At 46.5% G+C, this 22,256-nt stretch overlaps 1 protein-coding gene across 1 annotated transcript; it reads right to left on the bottom strand.

The window, feature by feature from the left end:
• Positions 1-4,245: 4,245 nt before the first annotated feature.
• Positions 4,246-12,989, bottom strand: APLN (apelin). Its single transcript, XM_037059297.1, has 3 exons — positions 12,596-12,989; positions 6,833-7,004; positions 4,246-6,095 (listed from the first exon to the last, which is right to left on the bottom strand). The coding sequence occupies exons 1-2, from the start codon at positions 12,660-12,662 to the stop codon at positions 6,838-6,840; spliced, it is 234 nt and encodes a 77-aa protein (XP_036915192.1). The 5' UTR covers positions 12,663-12,989; the 3' UTR covers positions 4,246-6,095; positions 6,833-6,837.
• Positions 12,990-22,256: the final 9,267 nt, after the last annotated feature.

The raw sequence follows: 22,256 nt of genomic DNA on the forward strand, positions 1-22,256 counted from the left end.
ATGAGGGGGGCTGAGAACCCCCAAAGATGAATTGACCTCTGAGAATCACACACCAGTTCTCAGCCAAGCTGGTATTAGAATCCAGAGCACCAAACATCTAGTTTCAGGCCACCAAGCTGACCTGCTTGTAGCCTGCCAGTTTTTTAACACCCGGGGAAGATCAGAAAGCATTTTATTTGCATGATGGTGAAAGTACAAAATGGAGGTTCCTGCAGCTTCTAGGGCTAAGGAAAGCTTGTGCAGATCCACATAACCCAGGTGTGGCGTTCCTTACTGACCAAGGTCCCTGCTTTCTGTGGTATTTCTTCTCCCAGAACACTGATTCCCTCTGGAGGGTGGCCTAAAGCATTCTCACTGTTCACTGGGAACTCAGTGAAGCCTTATTCGTGATCAAATGCTACATACATATACACACACACACATACAACTTCAAGGTGGCCTGGACAGCTTAGGAGGCTGAGGACCAGAAAGGCCCAAGGAGACACTTTGTCAAGCTGCTTGGTAAGCCTGGGCAGAAGCAGACTCAGCACTGGAACTCAGGCTTCTGGCTCCCTCACCTGAGGGCCAGGCAGGTCTCCTGGACCAAGTGCCTGGCTTCACAATCCTAGCCCAGTTTCTACCCAAGCTAATGCTGAACATCATTTGTCTTGACTTCCTAGAAGATTGAGGGTCTGACCTGTCCCTGTGGAGGCCCTATGGATTGTTTAGGGCATTGGAAGTTTCCAGTGGCCGAGGCTGGGAGGAGGGCAGCAGGTAAAAACCCCTATCAAGAGCATGGCAACTGACCTAAGCTGAGGATGCAGTCAGGTTTGAAGCTTGACTTGCCTATTAGTGGCTCTATGAATTTGAACAACAGATTTGACCTCCCTGAGCCTGTTTTCCCGTTTATAAATTGGAGGTAATGATGGGTCCTGTCCACTTAGGGTTTCAGCATGAGGCTTTGTGGAGATAGTATCAGTTCCCACTAGTAAGCTCCTATTGTGGGTTTGGCATGGTGCCCAACACTTTACCTGCATCATCACATTCAGTCCTGACCACAGTACTGAAAAGTAGACAGAGTATCCTACCTGGTGTGGAAACGGGGATGATTCAGATCAAGACGCTGGCTTTCAGGTCTCACAGATAAGTAAATAGTGGTGCCAGGATTGGAACCCTGATCTGACTCCAGACTTCCCCTTCCACTGAAAGCCCTTTGTTAGTATAATTATTATCAGATAGCATGGCCTGGAGGTCAGCTCATAACCAGTTTATTAAATTCCCTTAATTTTAGACCTTGTTGCAGAATGTAAGCCCAAGGGTTCAAGGGTTTAGTTGAAGGGCTTGCTGATGTTTCCTGTGAGACAGAGTTAAGCAAACTAGCTTACCACCTGTTTTTATAAATAAAGTTTTGTTGGAACACAGCCACATCCATTCACTTACACTTTGTCTATGCCTACTTTTGCATGACAACGGCTGAGTGGAGTAGTTGGACAGAGACTGAATGGCCCATGAAGTCAAAAGTCCTTACTATCCGGCCTTTTACAGAAAAGGTTTGCTGACCCCTGATTTATCATATTCAAGAAAATGTTCTGGATGCAGCTCAAGCCTTTGGCTGAAGTCCAAGGCAACAGCAAGGGAAGTCCCTTGCCAGGCTCCCTCTCTGAGCACCAGCCAGTACAAAGGGAAAACTGACTTTTCAAAGGAGCCCTGGAGAGGTCTTTCATTTTGGCGCTTCCAGAGAAACCAGTCCCTGAGTCAGCAGCCCCCTCTAGGGCCAGGATCAGAAGGTGGTAAGTCTTTCCTTGCCATTCACTTTGCTATTTAGCTGGCACAGGCTCATGCTGGTCAGAAAGAAATGTTGGACCGAGAAATTTCAGTTGAATAACCTTTAGGTCTAAGAAATAGAATTATAAAGCATTTCAGAAAGACCACTCACTCAGTCCAGGTCCCATAGTTCCCTTCATGACAAAGGAGCACAGCCCCATTTGGGTACACCAAGTCAGCCAGAGCTCTGGGAGAGTCTGAAATGTTAGGCTTCAAAGTGGCTCTGGCTCATTTTACACCACACCTGAAGGTCTGAAAAGCTGTGTGTAGTCTGAGTCTGTTTGCTTCCCTAATCTCTGTCATTTCAGAGGCAGCCTTATTTCCTGATGGGTTTGAAGCACTGTTGTTTTTCAGGTTCTCTGCCACCCACCTTCACTCTCTAGGTCCAGGACCTATGGTCCAAAAACAGTTAAGTAAACTCCTTGTTTTCCTCTGTATTTTAAAAGCAACCCCTTCCTCTAATCCTATTTTCTTTTCTTTTTTTGGTTGAGTCAAGATATTGCCAAGGGGTGGCAACCCATAGGTCCTGCCTTCTTTTGGCCTAACACCAGTTCTCTTCCCCCTTGCCCTCTACTCAATGGAGCTCAGACTTTCAGTCAAGCACAAGAATCCAGCTTGACTCCATGAGTCCAGAGGCCACTGGTGGCTTCCTCCTTCTTCATGTCCCCACCTCCACTGCCCAGCATCCTCCCGCCAACTTAACCAAATTCAGTTGGGCCTTCTGGAGACAGTGTTAGTTTGTCAGCCCCCATGTGCCTTTCTCTGATCCTACCAGTCAACACCATGCCATCCATTTCTATTGTACTTACTAAATACCAAACACATTTTGCACTTAAGTCTGCTCTCTGATTATGGGATCCTTTATAGTACCACAGAAAAAGTTTGTATTCTAGAATTTAAGGTCCAGGTTCTAGATTCATTTACTGGCTGTGAGCTTTTGAGCAAGTCACTTCATCTTTCTGAAACTATTTTCTCATTTGTAAAATGGGTATTGTGGTCTTTGTTGCCTAATTGTTAGGATGATAAAATGAGTTGAGTTTTTTTTTTAAACAGCACTGTAAACTTTTAAAAAGCTACACACTTATGGGTCAGTCTTAAGTTGTCCCGCCCTGCCACTTTCCCCTTCTCCTTGGTTTCATGGGAAACTAGAGCTTTGGGGGTGATTAGGGAGGTAAGAGTTGAATCAGCATAAAGCAAACCTACCCAAAACCTCCTTGCCTAAAAGCAATTACTCTGACAACCAGTTTGCCTAAAAGTCAAAGTAGTAATTTTGAAATAAGTTTGTACCAATTTTTAAAGAGGTACTTCAACATAATGTCATATTTTTAAATCACCCTGTCACAATCTGCAGCATTTTGTTGATGATAACATTTTGTTATGCTATGGATGGCTTTTTCTATTTTATCTCCTATTGAGCAGTTTTATGACTTTTTAGCAACTTTGCTGAAGACCTTCTCTTAAAATTGTATATTTACAGAGGTAAATACTTATTAAATCTGTAGCATTACATATAAGATTTATTAATTGCACCTTTTTTTAATCACTCCCAGCTCCTCCTTGCTGGGTTCTACTTTGTATCCTATATGCCTGTGTGCACCTAATGAGTTGATTAACCAAATTAACATATACTCAATGTTCCTGTCTGTTCTGCAAGGTATTGACATTTTGACAAGCATGAAGAAGTGAGACAAATAGGGCAGAATTGTGTCAAACTCTTTGCATTTTATTTTCAGGCTCATTCATCAAGCAACTCTATTTTGTGAAACATAAAATGATACACACAAAGTCATTACCACATGTATTGATTACAGGAATTATAACATTTTTCAAGAAAGGCAAACTGGCTAAAAAGTCCCAAAAGTGTTCAAAAGTAGATAAAATTAGAAAACACCCACCAAGGATACAAAACAATTTTTAGTAGAAATCTCATGTTTAGTCAGAATGTTCTTTAAAAATCACTTTCCAAAAATCCTTTAAAGGACACTGTAAAAAATTAGCACACTCAAACAGATGCCAAAGTGTACTGCATTTTATGTGAACTGGCCATTCAGTATAGAGATTCTTTTTGTGATTTTGTAGCAAAATGGTTTGTGGCCATTTGACCTGGAACCAATTTGGGATGTAGGCACATTGCCTTTCACATGCAACATGTGGGCATGGGGAAACCATGGACCTCAGGGGCCAGGAAGATCTCTCCTGAACATGACCTCCCTGAGTAAGGGCAAATTGTTATTTTTAACTCTTTATTACAAAGACCTATTTACACAGAACAATCTTTACAGACACAGTGAACATAATTATGGGAAGTGGACAATTTCTTAATGAAAAAGGCCTTAATATCTTTGCATAAATTAGTATAAGAATCATACACAACCACTTTAAATAAGAGCCCCCCCCCCCAGTCCCACAGTGGCCTCTGTTGCCCTGTGCCATCCCCCTTGCCCCCCTTTCCCCCCTTCCTCATGGGGCTGCAAGGCTGATGAGATAGGAGATACAGAGAGGAGGAGGGGGAAGAAGGTCTAGCCCCTGGTAGCGGCATCAATGTCAGAAGAGGCTTTCTGGACACTGGCCAGCCCCTACTTTGAGCCTGAGGGTTGTTGGGGGGAGGTGAGTGCTCAGCCAGGCTCCTCAGGGTGGGCCTTAAAGCAGCAGCAGCAGCAGCAGCAGCAGCAGCAGCAGCAGCAGCAGCATTAGCAGCAGCAGCATTAGCAGCAGCAGAAGGGCGAGAGGTGGGTAGGCAAAATCAGGGTTATTGCCGGGCTTGGGAGGCCCTGACTCCCCCCTGCCCCTAAACATACAATAGGTGGCCAACAGGCCCTTGTCTCCTCTTTTCTCCCTCCTGGGAGGCCTCTTGAGAAGGAAGCCTGCTCAGACCTACACTTTTTCCCATTCTTCCTTCCTTCCTTCCTTCCTTCTCTCCTTTCCTTTTTCCAAAGGGAAGGCCACCGGGAAAGAAGATCCAGTCAACAGGAAAGAAGATCCAGTCAACATGAAGGGAAGGCTATTGAGTCCAATGACTTAAGGCCATCTCTGAGTTCCTACAAAGCAGTGTTGGGTCTCGGTGCCTGAGCTGCCCCTATGAAAACACCAGAGGTATGGTAGTGCTGAAGGAATGGGATCACCTGGCCAGTTAAGGAATTTTTCAGCCCAGGTTGGGGAATGAACCAGCAGGGGCAGGCCAGGGAGGGGGAGCAGCTCTGTCCCCATGCCACTGCTAACACCACCACCACCATGGGGCAGTTCACAGCATGCTCCCCTCCTCCCTCCTAGCTACCTCAAGCCTCAACCCCAAGTAAAGGCACTTAGTAAGTTTTGAAAAGACATCAGGAGAGAAGAGGACATCATCGAGTGGGAGTTGGGAGACCTGGGTCCTCATTCTGATTCTGCAGTGACCCTCAGCAGGTCACTATCTCTGTCTCAGCCTCTCTTTTTGTAGGAATTTGCATAAAGAGGCAGAGCTCAGTGATCTGTAAGGTTCCTTTTGGCTCTGATATTCTGTCATTCCAAGCAAAAACACTTCTACCTGACTTTTGCTCCTGGGAGGATATAGAGCTACTTTGGGCCCATCACATTCCCCTCCTGAGCTAGAGCTTGAACTAGCTGTTGAGGGGCACAGAGTAAGTTGGGAAACAGCGAGTTGGCCGTAGTGTTAGAAGACACAGTAAGGTGAGAGAAATGACAAAATACTTCATGACCCTCCCTTCACCTCTTTCATCAGGCCAAACACGGGGACGAGGAAGCAGCCACAAAGCTGTTCCTCCTCTTCTTCAATGCTATACCACTCTCCTTCACTACAGCACCAGCCTCCCACTCCAATGCCCTCCAAGGCACCCTGTCTGCATCCCAAGGTCCCTAGATTCTAAGTAGAGTCTTTCATTGTTCATCTCTTTACTTTCCTCCGGAGGCCTGCTGAAGGGTCCAACTGGCACAAAAACCTGGGATCTGCTGGAGCCCAATGAAGAAGAGAGTGTTTTCAGCAGCCCCCAGGCAAACCTGAGGAAGACAGGGCTGCATGAAGGGTTGGAATATTAGGTGGGAGAGTGGAGACTAGAGCAGGGGAAGTTCAGAGAGAAGGATGGCCTTCCAGCGCTGGGTTTCCAAAGTTAGTCCAGAGAAAGTCCAGGAAAAAGGACTGAATGCATCCTTGAGGGAGGAAGGGAATCATCAAATTAGGGGCAGGACCACGTCACTGAAGGAGACTGGTGGGTAGGAAGAGCTGGGACCATCAGCTGCTAGGACGAGTGCAAGATGAAAGGCGAATGGATATAAGAGCTCCAGAGAAGCAGACCAATCTGTGGAGTAGAGAGAAATACAGGAGATAAGTACTTGAGGACCTCTTCAGTCCTAAATAGATAATAAAATGACCATGGAGATATCACTGACATGTCCTAGGTCAAAGGAGCCACCCAGGAAAAGAGAGGAGACAGTGTCATTCTGCCCCTCCTCACAATCCTGAGCATAAAGCCCAAGGCCCCTGAGTTGGTGCTATAGAGGAAGAGACAGCAGGCCATACCTCAGGAACAGGCTTAGGCCCTGCTCTCTCTTCTGTCACTTCTGATTTTTCCCTCCTTCCTATGCTCTGGGCAACTATATTCCAATTCTCTGCCATCTACCTACTGCCCAAGGCTCTCTGTCCCCTCCTCACTTCCCCTGTCTGATGAGGATCCACACAGTATACCTATAGGCATTCCCTGGGGCACCCACCCCCAGTTCATCTAAGATCCCTAGGACTTCTAGAACTATCCAACTAGGCCAGCCTGCCCAACCCCAGGGTGGAGGGGAACCAACACCCAACTGCTGAGGAGCCAGGAGGTTGGCCTCCAAGTGTCAAGCCCCTCTCTGGGCCTTGGTCTCCTATTCTGCAAAATTGAGGGGGTGAAATGGGTGTTCTGTAAGCCCTTATGTTGTATGTGGTGCTGGGACTACTGGGAGCAGATGTCTGGCCAGTGACAAGCACAGGGTCATCCAGCTTCCAGGCTAATTTTCCCCTAGCCCTTCCACACCATCCACTGATCATAGGCTCAAGTACCTGCTTCAGAAAGGCATGGGGCCCTTATGGGACAGGCGTGGCCGCTGGCGGCGGAATTTTCTCCGACCTCCCTGCCAGGGCCCTGGTCCATTTCTTGACCCTCTGGGCTGTACCAGGTGGCGGACATTGCCTTCCTCCAGCCCTTTCCCAGCAGGAGGCTGCAGCAGGGGCCCTGCAAGAAAGAGAAAGCTGATTAGCTGGGGACCGCAGACCACAGGCCTATGGTAGGGGACAATCTCTCTATAAAGTGGTATAACTCATAGCTTTTCTTTGTTTTTGTCTTCTATCTTGATGAAGAATTTGCAATTTTTCCACTGTCCTGAGGGCAAATGGAACCCACTCACCACATCTTGAAACTTATGGAGCTGAGTTTATGTCCTTTAGACAGTTCTATCATGTTTCTGGCAGGCACAAACTTGTTCTTTATTTAGAACATAACTGGGGGGTGAAGTTTGTGATATTATGCCTACACTTGCCCGGGGCACAGCAGGCAATAAAGCCCCCATTGCTCCCTTGTAACTAGTGCACTTAAAATATTTCAAACCTATAACATATTGGTAAAATGAATGCCTCCACCACCACATATCTATCACCCAGATTCAAGTTATTCAGATGGAATTATGTATGCCTTTGTTATCCCTTTTCTTTTTTTTTTCTTTGCTGGAATATATCAAAACCAATCCAGAATACCGTGATATTGTACTCCTAGATCCTTTGCTATGTGATGGCCCACTTTTGAGTACTGGAGACCTCCTACCTCACCCCTGGCATCTGATCACTGTTTAGGCATCTCCTGAGCTCCTTTCTCCTCTGGTCACCCTGTGGGCATGGCTGGGGCATTCTATAACTCTTATGTGTGCCATGTGCTGGGTTCTACTTGGCCTGTGACCAGATTTAGAGGCCAATAAATATTACATGAATGAATAAATGAACAAAGGAGTGAATGGTCACCTGAAGTGGCAAGTCTGTGCATAAGGAGGGGGATGGGCTGCTGAAGTTGGCACCTCTCCACTGAGCGCCCCGTCTCCTTTCATCCTCATACCACAAGCCCATTCTGTCTGATGTAAATGCCTGCCATTTCAATCCCAGTTGGCTTCTCTCCTGCTCACTGGGACCAGCTCTGTGTCTGTCCACATTTGGCTTAGACTATAAGCCTTCTGATTGTAGACCAAGTCCTGGCAGAAGACTCTAAGTGGTTCTGGGTGTTCCTGGTTTTGTTGAGAAAGAAGACCCATGGGCCAGCTCTCATGGAGGCTGCAGTCCAGCCAAGAAAGACTGGAAGCAGGAAGAATGGGGAGATGAGATGATGCTAGGCAAGAGGTGGACTGGCAGAGTACTCATGCAATGCCCATTATGGGGCTGGCTTGCAGAAATACGGCTTCCAAAGCCAGTGACCAGGAATCCCAACCTCTCTTCCCCAACACCATTGGATTCACCTTCAGCTCTGTCCCTATCCTTCAAACCCCAGTTCCATCACTAGTTCACAGTTTTTGCATAACTCCCCACCTCATTGGCTGCTAGTCCCCAGTCATGCCCCTGGCCATTCCTCCTTTCCTTCCTCCTAGCTTCCAACATCCTTCCTTGGTTCCTTGGCTCTTATGATGCCTTTTCTACTTGCACAGTTTCCAGGTGTTTATTCTCCTCTTGGAGCAAAAGCAGGTGAGGTTTGTCCTTAGGACCCTCTCTGCCCAGGCTCCTGGGGCTTGCTGCTATTCACCCAGACACACACACGCACATACTGCACACATGTACACATTCTAGACCTCCACCCTTCTTCCTGACCCATTACAACCCTGCTTTTTACCAGTCACATTTCTGTGCTTCTGGTCAGGGTGGATTAATATGTCAGCTCCTCCCCTAAACTCATCACCTAATGAGAATTAAAACACAAATGAGACTTGAATTTTAGAGCAGTAGGCATGAACAGGCACCATGAGGCCATTTCCATCTGTCATAGAGCTACCTATCCTCTTGGTGCCAATGGCAAAAGGTCTGGGTTGGAGGGACAAGGAGGGAAGGACCTCCACTAAGTCTCCTAGTCCAGCTGCTCCAGCTTCTTCTTTGTATTCTGGGGTCCCCTTAAGACTTTCCCTGCCCACTGAGGCAAATAAGGATGATGCTAATTAGGAGTCAGTACCATAGAAACACTTGGGGCAGGAAGGGCTGTGGTGAGGGAATGGCCAGACATAGGGAAGGACCCTAGGAGCCTTGCAAATACAAGTGAGACCTTGGTTCTTGCATCCATGCCAGCTACTGTGGGTGGTGTTGGTATAGGGCAATGGCACAAGCTATTACCCCAGGGGTACAGTAGTCATGCAGAAGAGAGGCACAGTGTTCAGATTAGGGGGAGGGTTTATCTCCAAATGATCAGCCCCCAGGACTGTGAGTGCTGGTGGGAGAGCTTAGGGGTGTTGGGTCCTGTGTGTAGGGCAGATAAACACAGTGGGGAACAAGGATAGTGGCTCGAACTCTGACCAGGGAGATGTCTAGGCTATAATAACCCTGTAGAGAAGAGCTTTCTGAGCAGTCTGAGCACTCAGCCAGGCCATACAGAGCAGCCACTCAGAAGCTCCTGGCATCTTGTATCCCAACCATCAGGTGGAGTGCAGGGGATGCTCGCTATCCTTGTAGCCGGAAGTCTGTAGCTCCTCATGCACTCTGATCCCATCACCCACCTGTTTCCTACTTTTGATTCTGAATCTGGCTCACCCTAAGATAAGCTGACATCTGAAACCTGGGCTTTATCCTGTCCAAAGGGACTTTTAGAGGCTGTTGATTCTCATCACTGCAGAGGTCCCAGCTACACAAAAGAATTCCCGTTTAGAAATGGGGGCCATTCTCAGTGCATTTAAATAGTTTCCTCCAACTCATTTGCTACTTAAAGGGAAGCTGGAGTAATAATCCCCCAGACAATCTCCAGCCTAAAGAGACTGGAGCCATCACTCTCCAAAGCATCATCAGCAATGAAGCCCCAGCATCTCTGCTCTGAGAACCACAGTCAGGGATGAACGGGGCTTGATTTTTAGGCAGCCTGAACTCCATGTCTGCCAATGTACAAAGAGATACATGAGACTTTTCAGGAACATGCCAGCCTCACCAGGAATGATGCATCTGTTTTTCCCCTTGTCATCCAGCCTATCTTGTGATTACTTAAAAAACCCATATGGGTGCTCTGGTGGGACCCTGCTGGCTATGTACCCTCAACTACTCAGGGTCATGCATGTGTTTCCAAAATGAGGCCTCCTTTGTTTGCCCAGCCCTCCACCCCAGTGCCCTGAGTGATCTTCTCATGCCAGCTTTGCTGCCCTTGGACACATTATGCTCTGGCAGCCTGGCCCTCCACTTCACTGGCATTGCCACCGAGAGGCCCGACTCAGGTTACATGGATGCTTAGCTCATAGAAATAGAGGATAGAGTGGTGATACCCCTGCCCTGAGCAGGAGGGGTACAGTAGTATGTCCTCATACTGTCACTGACTGCAGGCTTTGAGCTGGAGCTGGGGAGGGGGAGGAGAAGGAGAGAAAGAGAGCTACTCAGACAAGACCAAGGAACACTTGGCTCTGGCCCAGCAGCTCTCAGAATCAGAAGAGCAAAATATACCCCAAGTCAGAAGGCAGTGGAGGAGTATGTGTGTGCTGGTGCAGGAGGGAGAGACATTCCAAGTTAGGACAGAGTTTGATATGGAGGAAGCATGGTTTTCAGGCCTGGGTCTTTGACTGGGAACTCTAGGTGGGGAGAGCATGCAAGTCTGGACCAAGAGCAAGGTGGTTCTGGGGCTTCTGTTTCTGATCCAGGGCATAAACCAGGAGAAAGAGGACATGGGTACCTGGACCCTTGGCTTGTTGGCCATCAGAATGGAGGTGCCATCCCTCAGCTCCAGGAGAGGTCATGGGTGGAGGAGAAGCACTGGGAGCCTTGGAAGTCTCCTATGCTAGGCTTGCGAAAAATGTGAGCACAACAAATTTACCCAAACCAGGAGAGATAGACAATATATGGCCCAATGAATAAGGGTGAATTGAAGAAAGCAGTGACAGGGTTTGGGCCAGGCACAGTGTTCCCTCCCTTTGGAACCAGCTCTACCCTTTACCAGTACTGACCTAAAATCTGCACCCTGAAAGGGTTCTAGTGGTGGTCAGTTGGCCAAGGGTCTCCCCACAGCCCCCACATACCTGGGGGAGCACCGGGTATGCAGATGAAGAAATCCTCTTTCTTCCCTGAAGATGTCACCTTGGACTATTTACCTATAGTGGTATCAGGTGTGTGTCTTGTCTTGCCAGCTGCACTGGATGGTAGGCTTATGCAGAACAAGCCCAGATGGTGTCTTTCATATCTTTTGCTTTCTTCCCACCATTGCCTGACAGGAGTTTCTGAGGAAAAAGCCTGCCCTCTTCTTAACAAGGACGTGTCTGACCCAGAGTTCAGGCCCTGACCGGAAGACAACTGGACAGCTAGCTGAAGGCAGGTGATAGTAGTCCCAACCAAAGCACCTTTCAGAGAAGCCAGGCAGTGCTCCCAGGCCCAGGGAAGTGCCATAAGACAACAGCAGAGAAAGGAGGAGGCCTACAAAGAAGGAGGGGTATAGCTCCACCAGCCCCCTCAGAGGTTCCTGGGTTGCAGGCCATCCTCCTGGTCTGGAGGGTTTGGAACCAAGTGGGGCACTGTGCCCTTCCTCTAGGAAACTTACTGTCCTGCCCTCTCTTCCCCTCTGCTCCCATCTCCTTATGACTCTAGCCCTGGCACTGGCATTAGTCCACCTGGTCTTGGGCTTTCCTTCTGTGGTGCCAGGCAGGCAGCAGACAGCCAGATCACAGGACTGTGGCAGCTGGAGGTGGGAGCTGGCAACCTCAGGAGATACTGATAGAAAGAGGACACACAGCCCAGGGTGGGACTGCTGGGGCTTGGGGAGAGCAAGGGAGCACCAGTGCCAAGTATGCCAGGTGGGAGACGTGGTGCAGGTGGGGGCAAAAGGACTCCCCTTCCCTGAGCTGCACGGAGGTGTCAAGCTAGGCAGTGTTTCCTGGCTTGGTGCCTGGAGACAGGGCGACTAAGGTTAAGCATGCCTGTGCCTGACCTAGGATATTGAAGAACAGAGTCTGTGGGCCTCCTGTACAAGGGCAGAACAGACCAGACAGGACCTTGGAGTAAGGGTGGAGAAGACCAGCCTGGCCTGGCCCTGCCCAGCTTGGTGCAGAGAGGCTGCCGCTGCTCTCAAACAGGCTGAAAGGAGCAGCAGCTGGGCTCCGCACCGCCGCCCCCTCCGCCCACTCCTGCCTATGCAACAAGTGTCACGTCTGCATTTTGGCACATCATTTCCAGTGGCCTGCGCCCCAGGACCAGAGCAGCTGGGGGGTTCTAACCTGCAGGGTCCAGAAAACCTTCAATGAGAGAGTGCAGCCCACTGGGCTCAGGTCAGTTCCCTCCATTGACCCACGAAGGGAGAGGGACTTGCCCCTCCACACCAGCCTCCACCACGTGGGATGTGGCGCTAGACTCGGGGAGCACGCCTGTGGCCCTAAGCTCCTAGGACTGTGAAGGCCAGCCAGGAGGGGCAAAGCGCCGGGTGGGTGATGCTGGAGGTTGCAGCTGGCGGTGCCTGGCCGGGGACGCCCTGTCAGTCGGTGGCCAGCGTGGGGCTGCTCCTGCCCACAGGCGCCAGTCTCTGGGAGGTGGAGAGCGCAGGAGTGGGGCGGAGGGCAGAGAGCGCGGCAGCGGCAGCCAGAGAACAGCGAGTGGGTCGCAGGCGTACAGGAGGCAAGCACTCACCTCCACATACCACGGTCAGGGAGAGCCAGATCAGCAGGAGCGCCTGCATGCAGAGCCGCAGATTCATACTGCTCCTTCGGCCGCTGCACAGCGGGCCTGGCCAGCAGGAGGGGAGGTGGAGAGGTCTCGAGTCAGCAGGCCCAGAAAGACTCTAGCCGCGCCTCTTGCGGGCTAGTGGGCGCGGAGCTCCTGGGACTCCCGGGCCGCGCCGCAGGCTGGCCAGCTGCGCGCTTGCCGCCTGCCCGCGCTTGCCGCCTGCCCTCGCCTGCAGCCTCCCTCCCTAGTGCGGGCTGCGCCGCCAAGCTGGCCCCAGCAGCTCCGGGGGCTGCAGCGAACTCTTTCCAAGAGGCAGGCTGCTCAGCCGCGGCTCCAACTGCCCGAGGTCCAGGCTGCCAACGAGAATGCTCCCTGCTCACTCTTGGGGCTGCATTTTGTAGCTTGTGGCTTGGCCAACAGCCCACTTGGTCATGTGGTCATCCGGAGGGCTGGGGGGGCGGGCCAGGAAGAGAGAGAGGGGGCGAGCCTCCTGCACCGCCCCCCCCCTCCCAGCACTCACTCTGTAGCCCCAGCCAGGGCCCTAGAGGTAACCTCTATGTAGCCCCCACAACAAAAGGGTGCATGGCCGCACCGACAACCCACAACCACTTCCCAGACAATGCCTGCCTGGTTGGGGGCAAGAGGGTTTTGGAGACCTGAACGATTTCAAACACAGGAAGAATTTGGGGCAGTGGAGGGGCACACTTAACCTTTTCTCACCTCGATTCCTTACCAGCGGTCAAGGAACCGAGGCGCTCTTAGAAGGACCCGGCCAAGGGTGCTCCAACTCTGACCCTCTGACATCAGAAACAACTCTGACCCTCTCCCTCTCCCTACCACTCGCATCAGCAAGAGCTTGGCAAAGACCTGCACACACTGGCCCGCTTATCTTCACTGCTCGGCAACTTCAACTGGGTTTGTACTGAGGATGACTGCCCAGGCTTGTGCCCAAGACTGCTTGATTGCCCTGCAGCCCCACAAGGCACCCTCTACCTGGAATGCTCTGTCCATCCTGCCCCAGAGTTCTTCATTCTTGCAGAAATACTTAAAATCTCAAATCCAATCTAGAAGATTTGCCCGAATAACAAATACTGCAGGAGGAGCTGCCCCTGGGTCCCTCCTCACTGCTGGGACATGTAGCAGCTCCTGTTGCACCAGGAGGAGGGCAGTTTACCCAATTCCAAACCATCAAGACTGGATTCATTTTGCATGTCCTTGGGATTCCCTTTTGTAACTGTGTCCTGAAGTTGTTTGCCTTCTCACACTAAACTGTCAGCTTCTACAGCCTGGGGGCCCCCAAGGGAAGGGACCACCTCATTCACTGGACAGGGAACCCCTTAAGATAGAACCCTGTCTTCTCATTCTTCTGCATTTCTACAAAGTCCCCCGTATTGGACTCTGCACATAGGTGGCACTCAACACCTGTTAAAAGACAAAAACCAAACAGGTTTCTGCATTTCAGCCAGCCAGGCAGTTTGCTTGGAGTGCAAGTCCAGATTTACACAAAAAAATACACTGGACAGTGTATATGTGTGCCATAAAAGATACCAGAGACCACGGTATTTTGAAAGTATGTCTGAAATGTTTAAACAATCCAGTACATACACAATTTATTTATGAGCAATCTCCACCATAATTGTGAGCTCCACAAGAGAGGGATCTATGCCTTGTTCACTTCTGTATCCCCAAATCTAGACCAGTGTCTGGGACATGGTGCTCAATACATAATTTTGAATATATAAATAAAACTTTCTAAAACATCCCTTTTGCCTAAATCGAGATAGTGGGAAGAGAACAAAATAGGGTTCTTCTTAATAGTCTGTAGCTCACTAGTCACATTCCAGTAGGAAAAAGGCAGAGAGACATGAAGCAGAACACTTCTTCATCCATAAGGTCCAGGCTGTGAACAGCAGGCACTGGCAGCATGAGATCATCTTCCCCACTCTCTTCCTTGGAAAGAATCTTCAACCCAAAAGGAAAAACACCTGGCCTCTTGTCTCCACCCTTAGCTACTGTAGGGCCATACTGTCATCACCTGAATTTACCAGGTCTCATGGGAATGATCATCTCCACCTTCCCTCCCTCAGGGTTGTTATAGGATGAAATGAGATAATGTACCTGAAGGCACTGTGCCAATGGGAATAAACCCTTGTAGGGTCATTTTTAGGGATCATGATGTTCTAATCCCTGGTTGAGTAAGCCCACGCACCCCTAAGTGACTCTTGCCTATAACTAGGTTAATAAAAGTATTCACATGCAATTATATCTTTACTAGGGGTTCCCTTTACTAGGGTGTGTATGCACAATTTGCTAATACACACCCCAGTGGTTAGAACTGTGCTTTCCAATCTAGTAGATATAATGTTCAACATAAATGAAAATTTTCATTTCCTCAGTTGCACTGTTCACATTTCCATTGCTCAGTAGCCACCTGCAGCTACAGTATAGGACAACACAGAATAGATCCTTTAATTCATTGCAGAAAGTTCCACTAGACAGTACCGGGTTACAGCACCTCATTTATTCTTCCCTTTTCTATAATCTTTTCCTCCATCTTAGCTAGTCTTCAAAATGCACAAGGGAAACATACAATAGCAAACCAATATTGTTCAAGGCAAGCAATACAGTAAAATGCAGAAAGCATGCATTTAAAGCAAGATTTAAAATGCTGAACATGTGGATGAATCATGTTTTAATCTAATCCTTCTCTTTATTTAACCAAATTGCATCATTTTTCCAGTTCCAGATCCAAGCTATCATCTTGCTCCTTTCTCAAGCTACTCTTGCCCATGGTGACTTTGCCTGCTTCATAATAGCTATGGCTGTACCTTTCATTGGTAGTTACTCTTGCAATGTGTTGGAGGAGGCACTTTTGCATCTGCTTGCTATGCTCTGCAAGTCTGCAGAGAAGGTCTGCCACCAGTGTACCCATTCTGGAAGTGAGGCCCATGAGGCCAGGAATGCAACTCTGGTTGCTCAGTCTGAAACCCCGTGGGTTCCCATACATGTCAAATCATATTCAAAGGACCAGTTCTCATATCTGCCTCCACCCACCAGACTTGAAGGTAACCAGAATTGTAGTACCTAGCACAACACTTACCACATAGTCAACACTCAGAAACTGCTTGTTGAAAAAATAAATAACCATTGGCATAACTCTGTGCTTTCTTTTGTTCAGGAAGACGATATCTCAGGAAGCACTTTACCTCCCCTTCCATTATAAAGGACAACTTTGCTGGATAGAGTAATCTCGAATGTAGGTCCTTGCCTTTCATGTCTTCAAATACTTCTTTCCAGCCCCTTCTTGCCTGTAAGGTTTCTTTTGAGAAACCAGCTGATAGCCTTACAGGAACTCCTTTGTAGGTAACTGTCTCCTTCTCTCTTGCAGCTTCTAGGATTCTCTCCTTCATTTTAATCTTGGCTAATGTAATTATGATGTGCCTTGGTTTGTTCCTCCTTGGGTCCACCTTCTTTGGGACTTTCTGGGCTTCCTGGACTTCCTGTAAGTCTATTTCCTTTGCCATATCAAGGAAGTTTTTCTTCATTATTTGTTCAAATAAGTTTTCAACTTCTTGCTCTTGTTCTTCTCCTTCTGGCACCCCTATAATTCAGATATTGGAATGTTTTGGGTTGTCCCAGAGAATCCTCAGCCTCTTCATTTTTTTGGATTCTTGTTTCTTCATTCTGATCCAGTTGGATGTTTATTTCTTCCTTTTATTACAAATCATTGCTTTGAATCCTTGTTTCCTTCTTGTCACAGTTAGTTCCCTGAATATTTTGCTTTATTTCATTTTGGGTGTCTTTCATTTGTTCTTTCATTTTTTGACAAAAGTAAATCAGTTCTGTGTGCATTTTGATTACCAGGGTTTTAAATTCTCCATCAGATAGGTTGGCAATCTCCTCATCGCTTAGTTCTGAGGTTTTGCTGTGTTCTTTCATTTGGTTCCTATTTCTTTGTCTTGGTGCACCTGATAAGTTGTAAGGGGAGGGGCCTTAGGTATTCACTCAGGCAGAGCAACCCTCCTTGCTGCACTGCCCATGGGGTAGGGGCCAGAGAGGGAACAATGCAGCTCACCTGCTCCACTCTAGCTCACTTTCCAACAGACTCTCCTGTCAGACTGGAAATATCTTCCAGCATGGCAACCCCAGCCTTAGCCCACAGTCAGCCATGAGTCTCAGTGTTCCCCTAAGTCAGTCCCTCTGGCACAGCTCTGCTGAGCTCCACAGTCAGCCCTGCCCCTCAGTTGCCTTGACGACGTGGTTTTTCTGAGTCCACCGGCACAGTCCACCTTACCAATCTGGTTGATTTTTTCCTTAATTTTCTGCTGGAGTTCTATGTTTGATTTTTCTGGAGCTTTTGGTTGTTTACTGATTTTAGATTGCTTGTTGTCCTCCTTTTGGTTGTGCAAGGAAGCAAAGGGTTTCTACCTACACCTCTAACTTAGCCAGAACTCAATGGGATTGTTTTCTTTCTTTTCTTTTTTGTCTTCACTGGAGGACATTTTTTCATTGCTTTGAGAGAGAGGGAGGGGGTGAAGAAAGAGAAAGAGAGAAACATTGAGGTGAGAGAGAAAAACATCAATTGGTTGCCTTCCTGCCAGATTGCTTCGGATTCCCTATGCACCTCAACTGGGAATTGAATCGGCAACCTTTCAGTCTGCGGGACAGTACTCCAACCAACAGAGCCACACCTGCCCCGGGATTGTTTTCTTGATTTCTCTTTCTGATAGTTGATTTTTGGTGTATAGAAAGGCAGCAGATTTTTGTGTATTGATTTTACATCTTGCATCTTCACTGAATTTATTAGTGTTAACAGTTATTTGATGGGGTCTTTAAGATTTTCTATATTCAATATCATATCATCTGCAAATAGTAACAGTTTTACTTCTTTCTTTCCAACCTGGATGCCTTTTATTTCCTTCTCTTGCCTAATTGCTGTAGCTAGGACTTCCATAGTGATGTTTTATTCAACATCAGTACGTTGAATAAAAGTGATGAGAATGGGAATTCTTGCCTACTTACTGATTTTAGAAGAAAAGCTCACAGCTTTTCACCATTGAGTATGAGGTTAGCTGTGGGTATGTTATATATGGCCTTTATTATGTTTAAGTACATTCCATCTGTACTCAGTTTGTTGAAAGATTTTTATCATAAATCAATACTGAATTTTGTCAAATGCATTTTCTGCATCTATTAAGATAAACATGATTTTTATTCTTCATTTTATGAATGTGGTATATCATCACTGATTTGCAGATGAAGCTATCCTTGCATTTCTGGAATAAATGCAACTTGATCATGGTGTATGATTCTTTTAATGTATGGTTGAATTTGGTTTGGTAATACTTTCTTGAAGATTTTTACATCTACATTAATCAGGGATATTGTCCTATAAGTTTCTTTTTGGTGGCATCCTTGTCTGGTTTTGGTATCAGGGTACTTCTACTGGCTTCAGACCAGAGTTGCCAACACAATACTTGCCACAGAATATGTGCTTAAGATATATTCGGCAATCAACTTTCTTATTTTGGGTATGTGACTGCTTCGATCAGAGACAATGATGTCAGTTATGCAGAACCTAGACTGGGACTTAGTCTGTGAATCAAAAGACACTTATAACCATGTGGCTGAAAAATCTGGCTGTTGGGATTTGGTAAACTTTGCTAGGGTTTCTTCATTGAGCTATATAAATATCCTTGCTTTGCTGTCAAATGCCTCTTGATCCTGATCACCAACTGGGTCTAACCCTGACCACAGATGAACACCTTGTCTTACACAATTGCCCTTTTTCCAAGCACACAGACACTAACCATTATAAGGTATTGCTTTTGCAAAAATTAGAGAAGTAGCCATTTTGCAGCATAACCACACTACCTCTATTCACATCCTTGGCATTTAATACTATTATCATCCCACTGAATGCTAAATCCTTCCACAGGGCACCTTTCAGCCATTCCCAAATGGGCTCCAAATGTCTCAGAAATGCTTATTCCATTTACATGTTTCTTCCAACTTTTTTTTTGTAAACTACATATATTCTCAGATTCTCTTATCAGAGGTTCCCTCACAGATATACCTGATTTGACACAATAATCATGTTGCTGAAAAATATGACAATGCAATTCATATAATCAGTAATATTTCAAATGTCTTCAAAGAATTCACTAATGGAACAGGTCCTAAGAGGAATCCTCCAAGAAGGTAAAGATCTGCTCTTCTTCCCTGCCACCATCTCAGCCCCACAGAGTTGCCCCTTTTCCCCTACATCCTGCCAGATTGCTTCTGATCCTTTGACCTCTCCCAGAGCCATGCAGGTCCCTGTTTCTCTTGTTGGTCTTCTAGAGCAGTTCCATTCCCTTTGCACATCTTCGATGACACCTCCCAGGAGCCACCATCCTTCCTCTCTTCTAGAGTCTACAAATACTGTGGTTCTCCATGGGAAGTATTCTCAAGCAGCAAAGCCCTGTGAGCTAGGATAGCCACACCAGAATGAACAAGTTTATTTCCAAGGTCTAGTGGGCTTTTGTGCCATTCTTCCTCTTGCTTTGCTGCCTAACCTTATCTGTGATTACATCAGGTGGAATGCTATATTATCTCAAATCTGGCACCTTAGTGCCCTGAGCCAGAGAATACTGTTGGAAACTAAGTATTGAGTCTATGACCAGTTTGGTTATGGGCTTAGAGCCTTATGATAATGAGGTTAAAGTCACAGAGATAATCTGGGGTGGCTTTGCTCCATCCCAATTCCAAGTTTGTACCCCTAAAGTGATCAGAGATTGGCACCAATCACCACCTGGATCCTAACCCTGGCCACAGACTGAGATGTTCTTGGCTTTTCACTTCACTATTCATACATTTTCTGAACACATATACAGTGAATTTAATAATATACTATCCTGGAAAAAGCAACACTTTTGTAAAAAAAGAGACAGAAAAATAGTCATTGTGCAGCAAAATCCCATGTACTAGTTTCCCAAGGCTGCTGTAATAAATTACCACAAATTTGGTAGCTTAAAACAAAAGAAATTTACTCTCTCTTATTTTTGGAAAGTAGAAGTGTGAAATCAAGATGACTGTATTTTTCCTTGCCTCTTTTAGCTTCTGATGGCTCCATGCATTCCTTGGCTTGGGGCTGCGTAATCTTCACATGGCCTTCTCTTCTGCCCGTGTGATCTCCCTCTGCCTCTCACTTCTAAAGACACTGTCACTGGATTTAGGCCCACCTGGATAATCCAGGATGATCTCATTTTAGGATTATTTACTTAGTTACACCTGCAAAGACCTTTTTTTCCAAATAAGGTTACATTCAGTTTCCACGGGTTAGGAAAGGGACATATGTTTTGGGGAGGCCACCATTCAATCTACTATACCCTACTACTTCCATTCATATCTCTGCCATGCTGAAATAGAAAGAGTGTGAACTTCCCATCAATTTTACTTCCAAATATCTCTCAAATCTGTATAGTCTTTACATTTCTGCTGTCTCATCATCATTCAAATCTCATAATTCCCCACACATCACTATCCATAGCAACCAGGTTGGTCTTGCTTGTCCCACTCTGCTTAAAAGTTTCCTGTAGCTCTCCATGGCTCTGAGGATAAAGACTCAATTATTGTCAACTAAGGACCTGCATGATCTAGCTCCTACTTGCCTTGCCAGCCTTTTTTGCTTTGCTCCCTCTTTCTATCTGCAAAGCTGTATCCCTTGTCATCATGATGCCTTCCCAACACTCTTCCCTACTCTTGGAGAATGCTCCTTCCCACCCCATCTTCTTCTGGCTAATGTTTATCATCCATCAGTTCAGCTGTAAGGTCAAACAACTCTTCCTCAAGAGATGCTTTCCCTGGCCCCCAGACTGGCTGAGATCCCTCTGTAATAACATCTTTCATAGTTTTCAATTAGGTTTGTGTTGAATTATTATATCTCCCCACCCAGTCAGCCCTTGACTAGACAGAGCTACACTGGTTTCATCACTATGTCTTCAGCATGTAGCCAGTGTCTGACACATAGTAAGTGTTCGATCATTATATAAATAAATATATGAATTAATAAATCAATTAATTGATCCATACATCTATTCTGATCCCTCAAATTTCTCTCTTAAAAATTGGAGAAACAATAACTCCTTCACAGGTTTGAATAAGAATAAAAAATGAGATAATGGAGAGAAAGGGGCTTTGTAAACCATGAGGTTTCATATGAGTTTAAGAAATCACTATGATGTTGGTCAATGTAACTACCCTTTTGGGGGATAAGGAGTACACTGCACAGAGCATAGAGGTGGCAGAAATAATAAGGATGAAGGTGAGAACAGATATTTGAGGTCTACATTCTCCTGGGTGAGAAGAGTTTCTGTGGCTCTGCTGAATAGAATAAAATAACAAGAACATTCAATTCCCCTGCTTCAGACTTGAAGCTCGTAACTTACCAGCCCCTGGGATCAAAGGAAAATGCCACTCTCCTCAGGTATAAATATTGCTTGAAATCACCCTGGGCATTTAAGGTTTTAATTGTCTCCCTCTAAAGCATCCATCCAGGTGCTGGTTGAGGATAAGGTGACAACCTCCTGGGCCTCCCATGAGGTGATCTGTCAGCCATGGCAATGCTCAGATGACAAATGACTTTGAAGAGTGCCTCTTGATTTTTTATTCTTTTCCTTCCTTGCCTTCTTGGCTTTCACTGTTAACAGGTGGGGAGGTATCACCTCCTTCCTCCTGCCCCTCTACCATGTCTATCTAAAAGGCATCCCTGAAGGCTTGACATTCCAGGTCTTTAGTTTCTTACATTGATTCCCACAGACCCCATCAAGTCATAATCTCCTTTCCTGCAGGGAAGAGACACTTCCACCTCTTCCTCCATATCCTCTTAGCTCCTTGCATTTAGGTCAAGAGACCTAAAAAGGTCATTTATCACTTCCATCTCATCTTCCATTGTTTTCTCTCTTGGGAGGTCTCTGCATTCATGGTCCTGAGATGCATCACTGGTCTGGAATGTGCATGGCAAGCCAATCCTCTGAATCAGAGACTTTGAGAAATTCGAAATAACAGAGCTCATTAGGCTGTAATTTCCCCAGTTTCCTCCACTGAACTGGATGTCTTCCTACTAGCTTGACGGTGTGTTTCCCTGCTCTACTGTCCCACTGAGATTTCAGGCTCTGTGCACATGGTCCCAGAAAGGTGAAGAAAAAAGGTGGGAGTCTGAGTAATCCAAGCAAAATCCATGGTATTGTCTCAATGATTTGGGCATCTTTGTACAACACACTATTTTGGTACAAAGCTTCAGGATAATTCCCTCTAATAGGTGCCACATAACTGAAGCTGGAAAGAACATTGCAGCTCATTTGTTAAAAACCTGATATTTTTGTGGGATACAAAGTCAATGCATTAAGAAATTGATGACACTTTTGTACACCAACAATGAACTATCAGAAAGAGAAACTAAGAAAAAAACATAATTACTCTAGCAATAACAACAACAACAAAATAAAATACCTAGGAATCAATTTAACAAAGGAGGTAGAATACTTATATTCAGAAAAGTATAGAATGATGAGGAAAGAAATTGAGGAACATACAAATAAATGGAAGCATATTTACCATTCATGGATTGGAAGAATTAACTTCA

The sequence above is a fragment of the Sturnira hondurensis genome, unplaced genomic scaffold, assembly GCF_014824575.4.
Source record: "Sturnira hondurensis isolate 20B ecotype Veracruz unplaced genomic scaffold, ASM1482457v3 Scaffold0010803, whole genome shotgun sequence".
In the NCBI taxonomy this organism is placed as follows: Eukaryota; Metazoa; Chordata; class Mammalia; order Chiroptera; family Phyllostomidae; genus Sturnira; species Sturnira hondurensis.

Bases quoted from the DNA above. Each gene is read 5' to 3' on its own strand.
- APLN (XM_037059297.1), bottom strand. From the start codon at position 12,662: ATGAATCTGCGGCTCTGCATGCAGGCGCTCCTGCTGATCTGGCTCTCC. The intron at 7,005-12,595 runs GTGAGTGCTTGC...TCTTTCTTGCAG, and splicing joins CCTGACCGTGGTATGTGGAG to GGCCCCTGCTGCAGCCTCCT.